At 47.2% G+C, this 20601-nt stretch overlaps 2 protein-coding genes across 5 annotated transcripts in view; both read left to right on the top strand.

The window, feature by feature from the left end:
* LOC117603360 (uncharacterized) overlaps positions 1 to 4033 on the top strand; it is an 83910-nt gene extending 79877 nt beyond the window's left edge. For all 3 annotated transcript variants that reach the window (XM_034322417.2, XM_034322416.2, XM_034322418.2), the window contains one exon: positions 251 to 4033. In XM_034322417.2, the coding sequence (XP_034178308.2) occupies positions 251 to 1274 (1024 nt within the window). In that variant the 3' untranslated portion in view covers positions 1275 to 4033. The remainder of the gene's footprint in view (positions 1 to 250) is intronic.
* Positions 4034 to 5313: 1280 nt separating this feature from the next.
* On the top strand, positions 5314 to 20482 carry LOC117603355 (uncharacterized). Of its 2 annotated transcripts, XM_034322404.2 has the most exons (8): positions 5314 to 8676; positions 8757 to 9164; positions 10815 to 11027; positions 11116 to 11254; positions 15379 to 15505; positions 16679 to 16727; positions 16805 to 16984; positions 17073 to 20482. In XM_034322404.2, the coding sequence occupies exons 2-8, from the start codon at positions 8857 to 8859 to the stop codon at positions 19645 to 19647; spliced, it is 3591 nt and encodes a 1196-aa protein (XP_034178295.2). In that variant the 5' UTR covers positions 5314 to 8676; positions 8757 to 8856; the 3' UTR covers positions 19648 to 20482. The 2 variants fall into 2 exon arrangements, with proteins under 2 accessions (XP_034178295.2, XP_034178296.2); XM_034322405.2 differs by lacking the exons at positions 5314 to 8676; positions 10815 to 11027; positions 11116 to 11254 and having other exon boundaries at positions 9024 to 9164.
* The last annotated feature ends 119 nt before the right edge of the window (positions 20483 to 20601 follow it).

Raw genomic sequence — 20601 nt, 5'->3', positions numbered from 1 at the left:
ATGCGAAAGCACACTTATCTCGCTACCAACGCGGTTTATCGTCGCGAGTACACGCGTAGTTTTCTCTCCCTTCTCTTCGTCCTAGTTCGTCGTTTCCTACTCTCTTCCGTCTTTTCTCGTAGCTTTTAACGTTATGCAACTACAGCGGTCGACTGGTTTGAGGAGTGTACGACGATCAGAAAGTATCTTGTCTCGTCGTGCGAGATCCTTCATGATCGAAACGTTAATCGAATCTCCTTTTATTTTCCAGCGAACGTTTGACCGTCACGGAATGCCTTCAACACTCGTGGTTCGCCATGTTCGATGATCCGCAACCACCTCTCTTGACGGCTAGTTGTCCAACGTTAAACGGGACCGCGATCGAAGACGAGTCGTTGACCGAAACGAAATCGGCCTCGAAATCCATTACGATCGAACAATCGTCGACGGTCTCGTCGATCCCTAAAAACGACACGGAAAAGCACGGTCAGAGGACGTCGAACACGACCGCGTGCCAAAACGTTGAAACAAAACCGACGGCTACGCGAGCGGTCTCCTCGCACACGGAAAATCTTTATTCAAAGTCAAAGTTATCGGCCAAACCGGTTAGATACGGCTTGAGCTCCGACCGCAGGGACCATTTCAAACGAAACATGGATTCACTGGCGCAGAGATTTTCCGGGGCGGAAATCGTGCTAATCGAGTCGGTGTCGTCCACGGGTACCAGCGTGTCCACAAACGCGTCGAGCGGAACTCAGAGGAGGGCGACTGCCACCCACACGATGCCCGCCGGTGAGGTGTTTAAATGCACGCCCGTGTTCATTTTAGGCGAAGAGCAGCACTGCAGCGACAGTGGTAGCGACACGGTATCCGAAATCTCGACGGACAGCTCGAGCGATCGGAGCAGCGTTTATTCGGACGATTCGTTGGATTTCATTATGTACGGAAAGACTCAAAGCAGAGCCAGTTTTCCATTCGCGAGCACAGACTCGTCGTCGGACAGATGGGAACAAAGGCACCATCATACGAGGGCGTGGCCGAGGGAATGCAACGGAGTCGTGAGCAAAGTTCTCAGCCGTTTCTCATGTGAAACGTCTAACGCGAAATTTAGCAAAGCATCCAGCCCGCCGACGGTACACGGAAAGACCGGGTTGGAAGCGCTTCGAGAAAGGGGCGGAAATTTCGTGGTAATCCGCGAGCCAGTCAGAGCTGGCAGGTACACCAGGTACAGCGAGGTACAATGCGAGTCGGTGCAGGCACGGATTCGCCGGTTTCAGATTCATGGGGCCTCGTAGACGCGAAAAAGACCTAGATTCTTGGTCTCTGAACGGCTTTCTCGAGCAGCTTCAAAGTCTCGGATCCACCCGATCCGTTGTACATATAGTTTTACGGTGTACAGTACATAGTTCGATAGCCCGCGTTACGAAAACTCGGTATCCAGTTACGCGACGTAATTGGCACGAAAAGGCGTGGGTTCGAGCAAGTGGTTGGCTGTAAATACACATCGAGGATGGCTGTTCAAGTACGAGGGTACCGATCGTTCGTGACGCGTACTGTATATAATATTCGGACGACCGAGATTCTACGAGTGCGTCGAGTTTCGACGGTTTTATCGTACGTAAGTGGAAGGAAGGGAAATTCCTTGGGTGTGTAAATAGGTACGGTTGAATTCGTGATGGTAGCAGGGATTTTGAATGAACGAATTTGAGTGAATCGAATGCGAGAGGAAACGAGACGCATCGTTTGGCAGCTCGTCGTCTGCCATTACCGAGAGACTGACCTGATCGGCCATCCTTTCGAGTTGAAATGTATAAAACCTGCGCGAGTTTAGCGCGATCGATGCATCGAGTTGCCCGCGAAACGAAAGTCTTGAACCACTTGATTATTACGTAAGTAGAAAATGTCAGGTATATATCAGACAGACTTGGTTGAGAAGCGAAGAGTGGCAGGCACGATTGCTCTGGGGAGAATTTGATTCGAGAAATCGGTAGAGTGACTCGATGCCTCGAGCGAGAAATTTTGCGATCTTAGCCATAATAATCGATCGGGGCCGTGATAGCAGTAATCCGAATTACCTGGAGGTCCGTTCGACGGATCTCGTTAAAATCGAAATTCGATAACTTCGGTGCCTTTATAGTAAACGTTAAGCGTTAAGAGAATTGTGTGTGCGTCACGCACACACTCGGGTCGCGCTCGTTTTACGCATTCGTGTGTATACGCGTGCACGCACGCGATTAAACATCAAGACCTGCGTTTATTAATATTTATGCTTGTACGCGTATATCCGCGTAGATCGTGCTCGACGACCACGAGTGCAAACGCACACTCGTAGTGCCTACTTTTCTTTGTCCCGTTCGCACCAGCATGTCCCGCCACGGAAATACGCGTCGTTACGTCGCGACAAAAGTCATCCATCGAGTGCACGATGGTGGTGGTGATGATGAGAGGAGGAGAGAGAGAGAGAGAGAGAGAGAGAAAGAGAAGAGTCGGCGAACGAGCAAAGAAATCTGCCCGTTTTGCACAGTGCCTTAAATTCTACGGACCATTATTTTACGAGTTGCCTCGTGATCGATCGATCGAAATTGAGAGCCTAAACTAGCTTTAGGCGTCTACAATTCTTCTCGTTGGTTCGATAGCGTCTTTCGAGAGTAATCGATTCGACGTTACGAATCCTCTCGATCGCTGAGTACCACGTGTTACACCACTAAGAAGAACCTCGGTTTGTACAAGCTTTTGTTTCTTTTTTTTCTTCATGCTATTGTAGAACTGCCGTAATCATAGAGACAAGTCCTTTCAGACAGTCGTTCAGACACAGACCCGAGAGTAAATTTTGTACACGAGGAGTAGGAAGAATCAGGAGCTGCTCGATCATCGAACAAACTTGCAATCTTCGCGAACTCCGTGCAGCTGCAGGAATCAAACGTACAGGCGTGTATGTATAAAGAAATCATAAGTATACATATAATTAGAAGGGTGGAAATCAGAAGGGCGGACGCTGTAAAACCTTGTGGAGCCGAAACTTCCGTGATCGGAGGGGTCGCTCTATAAATGCTAGTCATACGCGTTGCTCGTCCTCTTGTTCGAACTCGTTCGTTTCCCTTATCGTTCTTCATTCTGCGGAAAGTGCAAGGATGAAAACTGGAGAGGCGGAAAGATTCGAGAAGGAGAGACGAGCGTGTACCAATCGGAATGACGAATCGCGCGTCGACGCTAAGAAAACGTTTCCTATCTTTCGCTACCGTGGAAATGAAAAGCAAAGGGAGGGCAGGTGGAAAGAGAGAAAGAGAAAAGTTTGGAAATGCGATCGATTGAATAACAAAGCCTCTCGTCATTTCGTGGAGCTTAACCTCGTAGATCGAGGAGGAGTCGGTATTATCAAACTTTGATCCCACGAACGAATTCTATAGGAGGCGTTCGCTGAAATTCTAACGCGTACGCGGGGACATCGAGACGCACGACGATAAGAACGTAAAGGTAACGCTTCGAACAAACGATACATTGTCGTAGGATGTACGGGATGAGTGAACGAGTGAAGTGCTTGGGTGAATTCAAAGATAAAAATCATCGAGACCTGTATAATATAATAGTTTGATTAACGCGGTAGAGAAGGGTATGCATCCGAGCGAGTCGGTTTACCATTTCTCGAGACAGATTCGTCGTTATTTATTTCCGTCTGCTTTCTGTCCGACATCGTATTTATAATTCTTTTGCGTTTGCATTTTATTAATTCGTATCGTTTTCTATTTTTTTCTTTTACTCGGATACACCCCCTGTTCTCCAACTTATTCAACTATTATCGTCGTCGTCTTTGTCGTCGTCGTCGTTGTTGCTGTTATCATCATCGTTATCACTCTCATCACCATCATCCTTATGATTATTATTATAATTACAATTATTATTATTATTATTACTGGTACGTTATCGTTGTAACGTTTATTAATACCGAGGTTAATTACGAGGAGAATAATCGCGCGTATAGGCGTTAAGATCTTGTGTAAATATCTCTGTCATTGTATTAATTTTAATAATGTGCGAAATAAAATGCCGCAAATCATTCGAAGTTCGTGCCCCTCGTTCGTTCCGTTCGAAGGAAAAATGGTCGAAAAGCAAAAGGTAAGCGAGCCATATTGTCGAGTTCACGCTTCACGAGTACGAACAGTTTTTCCATACGTGGAGCCGATTTTTCCAAGAACGTCGGTTTTCTTTTCAACCTATAAATAGGCCGACGACATTAATAGCGACCAGGTGATGCGATGATTCACACTCGAGATTTCCTGTCGAGACAAAAGCCTCCTTGCTAATTCCATTCTAATCCGATGTCGTGAAACTTATTTACCTATGTAATATTTTTACTATGTGCTCTTGTTCTGTGCGTAAATTCACGAGAAAAAGAAACTCTCTTTAATTGGATCGACCGGCGGGAAAGATACAATTTGTTGGGCTCGATTCTCGGGCATCGTTGCATAATCGGTTACGTAAGGTGGAGCGACGTACCCTGTGTCGATTTCTGGATCGTAGGTCGGCAAATCGGCACGATTACATACTTCGAAAGAGAAGGAGAGAGAGAGATCGCGTTAATTTCGCCTTGAGGTGACGCCTACGCGGTCCAACGCGATGCATATTCAAGAATCTTGAAAACGAGCGTCGCCTAAAGTTCGATCGAAACATCCGGGTACGCGGCGACTGGATGATTGATTTTTTTAGAAAGTTTCGTAAGTACGTATCGGAGGATTTTTTTGCCGGAGCAAGAGCAAGAGTAAGAGTAGAGAGCGGAGGAGGTTGCTCAAGAAATTTCGGTCGGTCAAGGGTAACGGTGGCGGACAATCGGCACGTATAAATTCGCAAAAGTAGCGCGGACAAAAATGGAATCGCGGTGGCCTGTAATTAGAGGTAACGCGCCGCTTTTGTCGGCGATCATTTAATGTTTGCCATCGTACCAAGTTGCCGTTTTTCTTCTCTCGGTCAGAGAAGTCGAGCATTCAGCATCGAATGATACGCGGATCGACCCGTGCGCTAATTAACGAATTATCGCTCGAAAGCGCAACCGTTCGACTTTATTTGGCGTTGACAGGTAGGTACCGTGAACGTTACAGCCGGATTTCTAGGCGCCACGAATTGCCGTCCGGACACCGTCTACGAGCCTTCGGGCTACTTCCATTAGCGGAAACGACGCGATGAAATCCGCCAGGAAGGTCAGACGAAAAAAGAAAAACGAATCGTCTGCTTCCTCCGTGAAAGCTCTTTGACCCTTTCGTAGCAAAACTCTCCAAGAGACGAGAAGTGAACGAAAAACCTTTAGAACGAATATTTTCCCGTTACAGGATCGCCTAGGACGCGAGGAGGCTGTCAACTACAAGATTTTTATGAGGATACCTCGAGGTCGACGGAGACACACAATAAGGTCTAACGAGGTGGTCTCGAGGCTTTCGGGAAGAAAAACGGTTGAACGATAGCCCGAGATAAATGTCGCGAATCCATTTGAACGAGCAACTTGCAAATTCTGGCAATGTACCGTGGCAGTGGACATTAATCGGTCGGCCAAGTATGGCCGCGAGTCGGTTATTAGACACGAGCCGGTCGTTCCTATTGTGTCTAATTCTTGGCTCGTAAATCGTAGAGGAGTTGCACGTGCATGCTGTACACGTCGTGCATTACGAGCAACCAGTGCACGCATCATACCGTCCTTTATGGTAGTCGGTAATTTGCATTCTCCCGAGATACTGGCGCATATCTCCTTCGTTCTGTAAATAATGCTTCGTTTCTTTGCCCGTCGATCTAACGAGTTTTAGTTTTCTTCGACCCATTGTTCTCGTGCGTCGAGTAAAACCAAATGAAAACCAACACGATCAACTTTTACTTACAATTACAAGTTTCCTCGTGTTATTCGATGGTAAAATTAAAGTTGCCCGCGCAGCGTTGGTTTCGGGTCGCCGCGTACGGCGCGGAGCAGCGTGGATAATCGTCGAGCGATTACAAGCGGAGCATGACGCGCAACGAATAAATTTGCAAATTAATAAATACGTGTTGTCCCGTGCGATCAATGGGTACCGGCAAGGAGAACAAACGAAAGCGTTCGGGAAAAAAGAAAATGAAAAGGCATCGGAACGGTAAGAGGCTTAGTTTCATCGAGGCGTCGTAATAAATAACGTTCAGCTAATTGCCTACAAAAGCAATCTCTTCATTTTTTATGACAGTTTGATGTCCACATTATCGCCTCGAACAATTTATCGTAACAAACAAATTCGGATAACGAATAAGCTATTATCGTAATCGAATCTTGAATCGAGCGCGTTGAATGACGGGCAATAAGTTATGGTCTGAGCGGCGGCGAGAAGCAAACGCGCAGGGCGTACCAATTCCGTCAATGCCAGCAAAACGAGCAACGCAACCAGGTAAATAGCTTAACGCGTTGCTCGATGAATTATGCGTTAACGAACCTCTGCAAAAATTTCTCTTATTTATCGGGCGGACAACGTTATCGCGATCGTTGCGCTCTCCAGGCGCCACACGTTCCCCACGAATTAAAAGCTCTTTCCCTTTCAACGATTTTCGTCGAGTATCCTGATCGTAAATTAAGAACAACGTTTCTTTGAAAGACCGTGAACTCGTCGACGTTACTTTTCATTCTTCCACGTTGAAAGTAAGACGTCCCAACTGGATCTCCGCGAACGCGTCGACGCGGTGCATCGAATCGAGGACGTTGCCGCAAGTACCTAACGAGCCACCGAGGCAGCAACAATGACGCGCGCCTTGAATTTATTGCACCTGCCGATAAACCTATAAACAGAAATCATTAAACGCTACAATGACGTCGGGTTGCAGACAAGCCGACGTTGAATCGATGATAATTGATTTCGCGAGTTCACGCTCCGGCTCGATACGGTTGAACCGCAAATGGTACTTTTTCAATGAGATCGATGATCAGACTATTTGCCGGCAACGAATGTCTACATTCGTGATTATTTGCGCTGAAAGTGTGCCTCCTAGGCACCAAGCCTAATTAAACGCCATTACCTAGAAAACCCCTTTCATTCTGTATTCTCCATTCTTTCCCATTTTGCATCGAATCCATTGACAAACTGGAATAATTCGCAAACGTGGTGCACGCGTGACGGAACATTTTCTTTCTCACGTCGAAGGTGAACGTTACGGGGAGCCGCAAAAAAGTGCTTGCAAATTCGTCATTGAAAGTAGACGAGTGACGGATAAGCCAGCAATTATCCTTGGCACGATCGGCAACGAACACGTCGTTGCTAATTGTCGGTACTAATTGCTTGTCACCACTCTCACGGTGTCGTGGATACTTGCACGTACCTACTTACATTTTCCTCGCGACAACCCGCGAATACTCCCGGGGATACGAGCTTCTAGGTAATCGTGATTCAAGCGGCAGAAAGTGTCGCGGAAAATCGACCGTGTCTGACCAAAGATCGTCCGAATAGATTTTCGTTGGTTTCGTCAGTTTGATGAAAAGATAAAGCGGGAAATGAAATCCTTGGACCGCTTCTAGTGGCTCGTTAATCGATTTCTCCTTTGAGAAGACTCGATCAGGAAAGACCTTTGCGAATCCTTTCGACGTGGGATCGAGCATCCTTGTCGTTTTTTCACTCGATCCATAAGAGAATCGACAAGCAGCAGCGGTGTCTTTATTTGCCATGTACGCGTGCGAATATACGCGTGTACGAGCCCCGAGGAGAAACGGTTTCAATGTAATTATCGTTTAGAACGATAATAATAATAAGCTGCAGTAATTCGCGATAAAACGATAGAGAACGCGGAACAATGCAGCACGCGATTAGCGTTATAGAAAATATGACTGAGCACGAGCTTCGTTGAAATCGAGATCGACAGCTCGACTCGTTTCCAAGAAGCGATACAATCGGACATGGAAATCTCGAAGGCAAGACCCCTACGCGTTCATTAACATATTAACGCGTTTACAATCGCGCTTATACCGTTCGTTTCGCTATCGCAGCTGGGGCCCTCGAGACATTTTGGCGTTTCTGAAAAATTCAACGACCTCTTATCTTTTCGTACGCTAGGTGACTTTGGAGGAAAAATCGCGTAACCCTTTCCAGGCTAAAAATCTAAGTGAAATTGTAACGTGAGATCGGGATCTAGGAAGGAAGCGACTCGGATCGGTAGATCGTACTCCTCGGCTGGATATCACCTACGTCAGAGACGATATACCGCGCGAACAGCACTAAAAGCAGCAGCAACAACGACAACCGCGCTCTCGTGTCCACTTGGAGAGGAAAGAGTGGGACAGGAGGAGAGATCCGCGACGAAGTTCTGTAGCTGAAGTTGAAGCTGGAGCTGGAGCTGGAGAGGCGAGAGACCGGGGAGACGAGCGAGTCGACGGGAAGAAAGAACAGAGAGAAGCGGGCTGAAACGAAGCCGAAGCCGAAGCCGAAGCTTGTGGTCTCTCGCCGACTCGTGGCCAGTTTCAGCCGCAACGCTCGACCGTCAAGCTCGCGATTCGAGCGTACCAGCGCAACGGCGATCGCGCAGTCTCTCTCATCGAGATGCGAACATCGTCGCCGATACTTTCGACCGAGTGGACCGATTCGTACTTGACCAACGATGCATCTGCCTGTTCAATGAACCATTGACTGTTTCGGTGTGCATCGCGCGGATTCATTCGCCAGTTGTCCAGCGGAGTTAAAGCGCCTCGAACCTTTGGGAAATCGAGCACAAGTACGCACACGCTCGAGTCTGGATCCTTTCAGATCGGTAAACGATTCTATTCCTTCTAACGAATCTATCATTTTTTTCAGATCTCGATGCCCTGGGACTTGATCGCGAGCCGTGATCGTCCGTTTCACGCATTCGTCGGCATGCTCGATCCTGTTTGTTGACCACTGGTCTGGATACGTCATGATTTACCAGCCGAATCATCAGTCGCCGACGATGTCATCCGCGAGGAAGACGTCCCCACGGCCTCAGCGTCGGAATCTGCAAGCGTCGTCGGGAAAGTGCGCGAATGCGAAAGCGAAAGCGAAAGCGAAACGCGTGACAGACAGGACGGGCAACGAGGAGCGATGCAGGGGAAGATGCAGAGTGCAATGGAGCGAGAAACACGTTAAGGAGGGGTTGGTTCTCGTTCAAGAGGCGCAACTGGCCAGGGTGGTGAAAACTGGACCGATCACCGAGCACTACGAGATCGATTCGAAGCCGTTCGCAAAGTAAGATGTTACAAATTTACTTGAGCCGCGTTAAGAAATAGATCTCGCTCGGTTAACGATAAGATTCAAAGCGATTCAGTGCGGAGAAATCGACGTTTACGTTTCCGTTTACTCGCATCTGTCGAGTTTCAGATGACCACCGAACTCGAGTCGAGAAGCAAAGTAGCGTTCGCACGAAATGGAGCACGCTTAATCGAAAGCGATAACGCGTTAATTCCGTTGCTGGAACGGCTCGACCCAGATGCGATCGTCGTCGTAAAAACGAAATTGCATTGAATCGCGATCGCTCGACTCTCGTCCCATAACTTTCCATCGCGAAACACCTACCGATCGTTAATTCGAAATTATGTTAGATTTCGTTTAAAAGATACAGACAACCGGTGAACTTTAATTCATTTCATATTTATCGGATACGTTAAGCTGGAACGAGCCTCGTAACCCACCGTCAGGCGTGCATCGATAATCCATTGGTCGCTCGATATCCACCGCAATTGCCTCTCGTGTCTTTGCATCTTTAATGAAGCGGATTTACTGGACGATTACTACAAAGGTGTTTCGCGATTCGAAACGATCTACAAATTCTCATTCTTGTTCGACTTGTACTCATTAGCGAGGCAAGCGGACGTTTCGAGTTCAGTGCGCGAAATTCGCGACAATCGAACGGCTGCTACAAAGAATCGATTGCACGGATACGATTCGCGCCGGAACAAGGCAGCTTATGAAGTTTAATTTTTCTAAGATTGTTCATGCTTTGATCTTTAATAATCGCGAGCAATTTAATCGTCTCGATTGTCGGAATAATACGTGCGCCTACTACCGTATATAGCGCGATCTACCTGGTCGGCTTGTATCCTCGGTGATTCAGTGAGCATGATTGCGATTCGGTATCGCTTCGGAACGCGGTTCGAGCTGCTGTTGCAGCCGAACAGAACGCAACGCGACGCGGCTCAACACACCTGGTAATTACTTTTAGAAATGGGCCTTGAATCCACGGCATTCGGCGTGCAAAAATTGCCTCGCACCGCGGGACGAGGGTGAGCGACCTGGAAAAACGAGCCTTGCCAATCTTCGAATTTCAGAGGTTATTAAAGTTAATTGCACTCGGTATCGGATGCTCGTTACGAGTGAGCCGCTTATCTGTCTCGATTAAAGGACGCGATTCGGTGAAATTGCAACGAGGGAAGGAGGGAACCGGTGGATTCGACGATTCTCGCGCGCAAGGGCGTCTACTTTCCTCTTGGAAATTTACACCGCTTCCGGATCGGTCGAAGGAAGTTTGCATCGGACATCGTCGTTTTTCTCGAGGTTCGCGTTTCGATCTTTCGAGAACGCGGTCAACGGGAGAGCTGTCCACGATGGACGCTGGCGTGGGACGTTTGCGCAATGTACATACTCTGCCGTGTACGATACCGGAGGCAGAGACGCGTAAAAGCGAGATCGCTTCGAAGCGTCGGTTACACGCAACAACTGCGTTGCCAGCGCAGCCTTGCCAGGCGCCGCGGCGTCGACCTTGTCGAAGAGACGCTCGGAATCCTCCATGACCACTGTAAAAATCCCGTCGTATCAGCCAACCAAATTTCGCGAAGCTGTGTTCTTCCTTTCATTTTTTCTCTCATCTTTGAAAGAAATGAATTCGGAATGTTTCCACAGCGGGCAATGGGCGAAAGTGTATCGGTGCAGGTCTCGATCTAGCGGGATCCTCTACGCGGCTAAGTTCTCCTCGAGAAGCAGATTCAACGCGGACTGCAGCGCCGAGCTGAGGCACGAAATCGCCCTTTTGTCTCTCTGCTCGCAATCGCCACGGGTCGTTCGATTGCACGACGTATACGAGACGCCGAAGGAAATTATTCTGGTGATGGAATAGTAAGTACTCGCGCGTGTACACGTGGAAACTCGAGAAATCAAGCGGCGAGGCCAACGAACGAAACCACTCGAACTTTCGACTTTTCAGCGCACCTGGAGGCGATCTACAGACGCTCATCGACGGTGATTTGGTGCCCCTCGAAGGTGACGTGGTACACTTTGTGAGGCAGCTAGTAGAAGGACTTGCCTACCTCCACGAGAGAAATATCGCCCATTTGGACATCAAGGTAAGTTCGACCCATAAAAGGTCGAAACGAACTTGTCACGTTTCTCTCGTATATCCGGATCCCGGAACCGACTTTACGCGGCATCGTCGCGTCACCGAATAGTTCCGACGATTTCTTTCGCGCACTTGCTCGTTCGAAATCATACGTACAGGAATTCTAGCTATTATTTCAGCTCCGAAACAAACAAATTGAAACTGCCTTTCACGCGTTAGTGGAACAAAGAAAAAATTCGCTTGGAATTCGGACACGTCTGGAAACGAAAGCCCGATGCGCGCCACGACCCTGTTCCAGCTGGTTTTCAAGCAATTTATCGCGTCCTCTCGATACACGCGCGCTTTTTATTACCGTAATCGCGGAAACGTAAACACCTTTTAGTCGGCATACTCAGGGAAAAGAGGTTTTGTACGCGGGCGTCGCGTGTCGTCGAATAAAGCCCGTGTCTTGTAGTTTCAGCTTGTCGCTCGAATCCGGCGAGACGACCGTCCCTCTTAACGGGCAATAACGACCGGTCTCGCCGTCTCGCGCGAGCTTTGCTTCCACCATTTTTACCGACGAACTACAACGCTCGTAAAGCATCGCGTCGGCGTAATTAAGAGTTCCACGCAGGATTTGCCGTCTGGGTCGCCTCGCGATTCGCTACAAGCTACCTTTCCTTTTCTTTACGACACCGTGCTGTTCACGGACAGATTTTTCTTCTCGAACAAAGCGAGGAATCGAAGCGAACGCTGTTGTCACGCGCAACATACGGAGGAGTTGGTGGAGGAGGAGAAGAAGAAAATCCAAAGATGCAGTAAAGTACGACGCGATCCGACGGGGTCGTCCGACTTCTCCGCCACGGATAAAAGGATTCTTTCTTTCTCGTTATCCTCGCGAGAAATTGGCGAAAGGTCGACGAGCTTTTGCCACGGTACAAGATCCTCGACCAAGGCGTCTGCTCGAACGGGACGCGAGTTTCGAGCGCGTGCCGAGTTTTATCGACGACGTAAATCGTGTCGCGAATCTTTTACCTCGAACCACCAAAGCTGTTTATTTAGCTGTCCGATTCGAATTCGATTATCGGCCGTTTTCTGCATTCACGCTACGTGAATACCTGAATACCGATATAAAACTGCGCGCATGTACCACTGTCGTCTTCGACGAAACTTACGATCTGTAAACAGTCTACGGAAAAATGTCCGCTCTTCGATTAAGACTCGATCAAACGAGAAACGTTCGATCCTTTCGCTCGTAAATCCGTTTACCTCCGACATATTTTTAAGCTCTGCGATTTACTCGAAAACGAAACACGAAAGCAGTTTATCGATCATTTCGAAGTACGTTTACACGTCGTAACGTCAGCTACGGCAGCAACGATCATCCTTGGCCAGTGCAAAGTTTTCAAGCCTATTGAAAATTATTCCCGCGCTCCATAAACATTCGAGCACCGTATTTGGATATAGTGGGGCGCGTACAAAAGGGAGAGGAGGCGCGGAACAGCCGCTGGCAAGCTGCACTTCTCCCTATCCATCGCCGAATCGATGCAATTACATTGTCTCTCGATGCAGACTGCACCGTGGGCCGTCTGATCGAATTTCGCGTCGCGTCGCGTCCTCCCTTCGACTTCTCGTGAATGTCGCCAAAGGGATTCGACTGGAAACCGATCGACGAGCGTTCTCCAGCCAATATGTAGTTCGTTTTTTCCAAAAGAATCTCGAGAATCGTGTGGAACGATTCACAGTCGGTGCTCTGGCACGGAACGCGACAAGACCCCACGCTCTTCGCACTGAAACGACCACGCCCTTACTCCATAGGTGAATCACACCTGGTTCCTATCTCGCTTTCTGAACGTTCGATATCTATGTCTGACCGCCATAACTGGAGCAACTACTGATAACTCGCGAAATTCCCGTGAAAGAGAAAGGAAAGAGTTCGCGTTCGTTTGGCGTAACGCCGAAGGGAACAGGGTCCGGTCGTCCGCAGTCGCTTCCCGGGTCGTTCGCTTCGTCAGAGACGTACAACTTTCGATCGAGGCAAAAACCGAGCAAAACGTTCGAATTCGAAAGAAATCCTGGCAAGGAATGAAACGCGCTCGAGCTCCCACGTGTTTCACGCGAACCAGTAATCGCATTCTCCTCGCCTCGTTAGCTCGCACTCGATGAATCACTAGCGTCTCTGTGGACACACGAGCGGCTAACCTGTTCACCGTAACTGGAGCACTTCTTGGGTGTTTTGCGACATTTACTCAAACAGCGGAGGAGAGGACGTTTTAATCGATTGCCTACCGGCTCGTTTCGACCACGCTTAAAAGGCCCCAGTCTCCGACGTTTAATCGGGCCATTACTCTTCTAAGCCCCATCTCTAAGTTCATTTCGATTAACCTGGAAACGAAACGAACGGTACCGATCGCGCCTCTTTTTCAGAGGTCTCGGCCCACACGGTTGTTTGGTCAGTGCGGCGAGAGACCGCGTGGGATTCGGTTAGACGCGTTTCGTTCTATCGAGAAACGCTTACTCGTCCGAAAAAAGGAAAAGGTCGATCAACGCGCAGACCCTGAAGGACGCGATTAGATTTATCGCGACCAGGTGATTTCACTCCGTGAACGCAACTTCGTTGATTCGTATCGTCGCGTTTCCCTTGAATCTTGACACGCAACACCGATTCTCCGCTACTTACTCGACTAGAGACGCGGAATTGCGCATCTCGCGGACCCAGAATTATTTTTACGTCTTTTGTCATTATTTATCGAACGCGTGCCGGGACTACCGAGAGGAACTTTGAATATTCAGAGTCGCCCACGCGAACGTCTCCAAGGACCTCGACGCGTTCGAGCCAGGAAGATTCTTCCGAACCGAATGCACGCACGCTTCTTATTCTTCTTTTTCTTCTTCTGCTGTTACATAACTCAGGCATTTCGGTGATCGTTCTCTCGCTGCTCTCGTTCTGCTACTTTTGAAGAATGCAAAACAGGTCGCAGTCAATAATCAAAGCTGATTTGGTTTGCGCTTCTAAGCGTGCTCGTTAAGCCGAGAAATTGCAGCGACGACGTGTATAAGGAAACGCGAAGAACGGGCCGTTGAGAAATCTACGCTCTGCGAGATCAAGAATATAGGTTGCATTCTTATGCGACTCTCGTCGCGCGAATAAAACGCGTCCTCTCACTTAAAAAAAAAAGAAAAAAAAATGAAAATCCTGTCCGCGTTGCAGGCTACGCGGCAAAGATCGCAGCCTCGATCGCGCTTGTTCACCGAGAAACTTAATATTCCATTCTATTCCCTGTGCGCGCTCGAATTTATCGTAACAGCATCTACCGTGTTTATGTAAATGGTCGCGATGTTCCTCTCGATGAAGCGCGAATCGCGAAGCAGCCTGCCACGCAATCGCGCAATTGCTCGCTCTTCGTTTTCTCTACTTTTTCGAGCGAAGAATATTTTCACTTGAAAAGCTATAATTTAAGCGCAACGATTACGTTCGATCGCCAAAATCGTACGCAAAACACGGCAAAAACTCGTAGACATCCCGTCGAGAACGACGTTCGATTGGTTCATTAGTTGGCCATTAATTGGCAGCGTTCTTTAAACGCGTAGATCATCAGGAAGGACAGAAAATTGATTTATTCCTTCCGTCACGTCGCTCAGAATACGAAACCACGGACCTGATTTTTTCTCTTCTTTCGATCTAATTATCGTAAATCGTGATTGACTCATGCTAGTCATGGGTGTCTCGTAAACTTGAATCGATCTATCGATGCCGTTTAGCAGGTGTTACGAAGTCGTGCCGCGTGGTCTTGCCAGTGAAAGTATCTTTAGTTGGTACGGATATTAACATATGCAAATTTCGTGATCTACATAACGTCGTACGTCTTAATAATGAATCCCGAAGAGTTGGACGAAAATCGTTTGAACAATGATCGAGCTTGCTTATAATCGTATTCAGCGATGCGATAACCAACGGCGTTAAAAATATTAACGAGCTCATTCTCAGAGTTAAGAGCAAGTTTGCGTCGTTTACGCGTTATTTATGTTCAGGATTCAATTAAAGAAGGAGAAAGAAACAGCGTCTCGGTCGATCAGAATTAACGACTCAATTAAACGGCAACTAATTGATGGCGGAAAGAGACTTACCATCGACGGCGTTTTATGTTGCAGCCGCAGAATTTGGTGATGATGGGCAGTTTCCCAGAATGCGAGGTGAAACTGTGCGACTTTGAGATCTCGAGAGTGGTCTTAGAGGGGACAGAGGTTCGTGAAATCCTCGGGACACCGGATTACGTGGGTAAGCAACCGCGTCTCTCGATCAGCAACTTTGTTTCATTTTTATCGTACGCACGATCGAGGTATGCAAAGGTAAAAGGAAAAAACAGCAAAACACTTCGTTTGTACGAGCGGCTTCCACCGAATTTTAGGCCACTTGGAAAATATAAATTGCCTCGATACTGGTATCTGTGTGATGTATCGCTCGTATTACCTTGATTCAGCGAGGAGTTAAACAGGTGTGTCGGCACTTTGCTCCTCGTTCGTTCTCGTTTAATTGCTACCAATCAATACCGCGCCCCGCTAATTGACGATCTCTCCTGCGAGCAAGATCGCGAACATAATCGATATTAATTGACACGTTAGCCTTATTGCGCGATGCTGTTGTCAAAGCTACCGATTATCGACCTTTAATAAACTAATGGATCATTCGCTAGCGATACACTTGTGTGATCGATCAACACAGGACACGGAAATGAGAAGATAATTACTGTCGGTGCTTTAAGAGTGTTACTAATCGACGTTGACATTTCTACTAGAAATGTTAGATCTTGCAACCAATGGATCGTCATGAACTTTTATAGAAACTGTTACGGACGATAGGACCTTGTGAATTATTATGATAAATCTTAATTGCTCCTGTAATTTACAGTTGATCTGACTTGAATCGAGCTCTATTATTATGCGCATCCTCGACGTTTTACATTTAACGTTTTACGTTTCATCCGACTGACGCGTAAAAGCAGGGAATATTTATTCAACGAGAATCGTAGGCAGCATAATTGACGACATAATTGATGCGCGTCCATTATTCCCGTTGATCGTATCGCTTCGTCGAATAATAGGAGTAGCACGTGTATCGTCAAACATCTAAATTGTGTTTGACGCGTCGTCAGAGATACGAAAACGATCGTGATTTAATCGTCAAGGTTTATCTATCAAGTAGCTAGCCGAGGCAAACGTTTATAACAGTTTTATGGATTCTACGAAACCTAAAAAGCAATCGCAATAATAATAACAACGCGTTTAAGGAGTTTGGGTAAATCCACCTTTTTCGAGTTCTTCGATCATCCACGCCTACGAGACGACCAATTTTCGTTTTGCAAATAAAAATGACGTCCCTAGATGATATCACGAATTCAAATGAGGCTATTCAACTAAACAGCCCACCGATTAACGTTTCTCCTCGTTTCAGCACCCGAAATTCTGCACTATGAGCCCATCACTTTGGCTGCCGACATGTGGTGCGTAAACACGGGATCAATCTATGAATTTCTTTATCGAGAATTATCGGTTTAGCGAACGTCGCGATTAATTTCAGGTCGTTGGGCGTAACGACGTACGTGCTGTTAACCGGATTCTCTCCTTTCGGCGGCGAGACCGATCAAGAAACGTTTCAAAATATTTCTTTAGGTGAGGTAGACTTTCCGGAGGAACTGTTTGGAGATATCTCGGCGCAGGCAAAGGATTTCGTCGCGAAGCTTCTGGTGCTAGACCCAAGGTGAGCTATAAATTTGCCAGGGTACGAGTTAGCCTTGCTTGCTCGAGGATTGAATATCCTCTCATGAGCAAGTGAATCTTGGTTTCAGCGCACGAATGACCGCGAAACAATGCCTGCGTCACGACTGGCTGCGTGCAGCACCTACACAAGCGTCGCCTCACCTGAGAAGATACCTGTCGAAATCGAGGGAAGTCCTTCTGGAACGAGTGGTCGGTCGGGAGAATCTTAGAAGAGCGGCGCTGTTGAGCCAGGCAAGCAGCCAAGCGAATCTCTCGAGCGACGTCCAAGAGTCGAATCATCGCGATCAAAGCTTGCAGGACTGTTTGCTGAGTCAAAGCGAGATGTGTCTGAGTCACCGTCTCACCGGAAGCCGATCTAGCCTCGAGGGTAGCGAAGATTTCCCGAGTCCGGCTGACTCGCGGACAAGCCTAAATTCATCCAGAACGAATTTAAGTTGCGCCAGCCAGAGCTGTTTGCTAAATAAAGAGCAAACACAAGGCTTGCTGAGTCGCGCACGAAGTCGTTCGCAGGCGAATCTGAATCACGGGCCCAGTCGAGGATTGCTGTCCAGAATACGAAGCCTGAATCGAATCCAATCCCAGGCGTGTTTGCTCAATGGAAATTCCTCGGCAAACTCGAGTTCGTTGCAAACGCGAATGATAGTAAATCCGGTAATTAGCAAATCACGCGAGAAACTTTACGGTCTAAGATCTTTGTCAAAATCCCAAGGGATGTTGGACATATATAGAAGCCTGGAGTGCCTAAGACGAAGAAGGAAGAGTTACCAACGTGCCAAGACCGAGGACATGTTGCCCATCTTCAAACGATTAGGCGCTGAAATCGATGCTTCGAATGCTTACAGCATAGACGATATATCGACTCTAAGCGAAACTAAGAAACATTTTAACGAAGAAAACATACAGGTTCCAAAGTTGGAGGTGTCGCAGCCGGAAACTTTCGACTGTCTCCAAGTCGCTACCCATACCGAGATCTTAAACGTTCAATCGCCGTCCGTGACACCGGTAGAAGAGAAGGTTCAAAATCAGATGGAAGTATCGAGAGGCCAAACTTTCGAGTCTGAGGAGAATTTGGACTCGTTGAAATCAATCGAATCGGACACGCTGACCGAAGAGTCGGACGAAACGTCTGTGAATCGCGAAACGGAATCGAATCTGATAGCCGGCAAACGACCCTGTCAACGACAGCACTCGGACGCTTCGAGTCACTCGAACAATTCGGCAACTTCCGACGACAAAGAAGATCGCTCGACAGAGTCCGAAACCGAGGAACCAAAGTACACAGTGGCGCAGCTCGTCTCCGCGTTTAACAAACACCAGGAGGTCGCCTCGAGAACCAGCTTGGAAGCGATAATGACCGAGAAGAGAGTGAACGAAGTAACCTTCCCTACCGGAACAAAAGCGCTCAGGCTTTTTATACCAGACATCAATATCAGCGAGAGTAAAATCGTTAGACGGAAGACGAGTTACAAGCCGCGGAAGAACTGGGAAGAGCTGAGGAAAAAGAGCGAGAAAAACGAAGGGATCCTGAAGAACTTCGTCAGTGATTCAGCAAACGAAGACGAAGACGAGGATATCGATAATCGGGAAAAGTCAAAAATCGAAAGCAACACTTCTGTGAACGATGAAAAGAAATTAGATATCGAGGAGACGAAGGAAAGGTGGGAACAACAGGAAGATCGATGGTCAATGATCATTCCGCCGATCGAAATCAACGGCGATTCTATTTTCACAGAAGATTCGGCTCGTAACAATGTCGATACCACGATAGACGAGAAATACAAGCGTTGCGTGAAGGGTGCTAAGTTGAACGCAACGGAGACAACAAACGGAAAGCCTCAAAAGACGACCGCTACTTTCACTCGTCAAAAAGAAAGACTGCCAAATTATATATATCCCGAGGTAACGTGCCATGTCAAAGACGATTCTCAGGACACGCTTAAGAAGACAGCTACCACAGTTTCGAACGGAAAGTCGAGCCCAAAAGAACAAAGAACCGATAGACCGAAAGCAACAACCCATGTTATGGAATGTGTCAACGTAAACTTGAAAGATATCCTTCAGAGGGTGGACACGTTTCAAAGTACGCCGAAAGAAAATTTGGAAAATTTAAGGAAAAGAACGTCGATTGCCAAGATAATTCTAAATGACAATTTGTCTCACGATAATCAGGATACGAACGAGGGTGGAATTCGAGGAACGGGTAGTCGTGCTAGAAGCGAGCCACCTTCGAGCTTACCTTCGAAAGAGGAAGTTAATAAAATAAAATTGATTGTACCACCCTCTTTTGTAAGATCTTCTTCTTTGTCCAGCGATAGCAGCTGTCCGACACCTTCCAGCGTGCAATCGGACGTGAACGTCTCCTGGGAGGACGTCCAGCAGGCGGAAAAAGAGGATCCCAGCAAAGTTCGAAGAAGAAATGAAATTCAGAGAACTTCGAGCGAAGGGAGAAACAAACAGTGCTCGGAAGACAAGAGACTTTGGGGTAGAGTCTGTACAGGATCTTACAGCAGAGCCATGGAGAAATTTAACAAGAACAACAACGAGCCGAACAAAAAATCTGTTGTTCAGCTAAATGGGCTGCAACAAAACGAGAAAACCAGAAGGAAAAGCAGCCCCGCGATGCCTCAATATATCAACCCCTAAAAAAATAGACTTCTCCTTCTCCAAGACTGAATCTAGTGTGCTCGATCTTCCCCGATTACGGTAACCGTGAATTTTCGCGATCTTAATGCAAACGCGTTTTCTTTGATTAAAGAGCGAAGCTGACAAATAAATAATCGGCAAACGTGTGTCATCAAATCGTACGCGACAAACGGTAACCCGTCATTAACGTCGTCAAATATGGAGATTAAACGTGATCCATCGTCACAGACGTATCCTTGACTTAATCTCCATATCGAGCAATCTAACAGAATAATTTTCTTTTTTGTTGAAGCGTAGAATCGATCCAACGCGTGAACATTGCACCATGGAAACCCAGAGCAAATGAGATCGGCATAGGTAATGTGTGGTGTTCGTCAAATAATGTAAAAGAAAGTTGGTTGCCAGTGTCGATTCCACGTTTAAGCGACAGATTGAGATTTGACTATTCATTTATTATTTCTATCGTTTAATAAGGATAAGTATCAACGAAATCGATAGAGTACTCAATCATGGCCATGATTCCCTTGCCTTACGAGGATAATTACCACGTGACTCATTCTAAGCAAAAATCGCGAATAAGTAAACGCAATAGCATAGCATCAACTTTGTTTAAAACACGATGGAAAACGTACGCATCTCCCATTATTCATGTTACACTTCAAAGAAAGGACGCTTGATCTTTGAAGAAAGAGTTGAACGAAAGTATCGCTACAACTTGCGTTCAAGAAAATTGCTCACTCACGAGATTATCCTTTTACGATGCAGCATTGCCTCTACTAATTTTACCTTGGCTATCGAACTTTATTTTAAGTGTTAGCAATCACGATTTAATTGGCGTGAATCGGAATCGATCGTTCAGTTTATATCGTAGTGCTTAGCATTTTATCGAGGCCGGTATTTAGCATTATCCGCGTTTAGATTTTAATCGACCCGTTCAATTTTGTATCAAAGTTA

The sequence above is a fragment of the Osmia lignaria genome, chromosome 4, assembly GCF_051020975.1.
Source record: "Osmia lignaria lignaria isolate PbOS001 chromosome 4, iyOsmLign1, whole genome shotgun sequence".
Classification (NCBI taxonomy): Eukaryota; Metazoa; Arthropoda; class Insecta; order Hymenoptera; family Megachilidae; genus Osmia; species Osmia lignaria.
The sequence above is the reverse complement of the archived record's forward strand: the minus strand, read 5'-3'. Positions and strand labels throughout refer to the sequence as shown.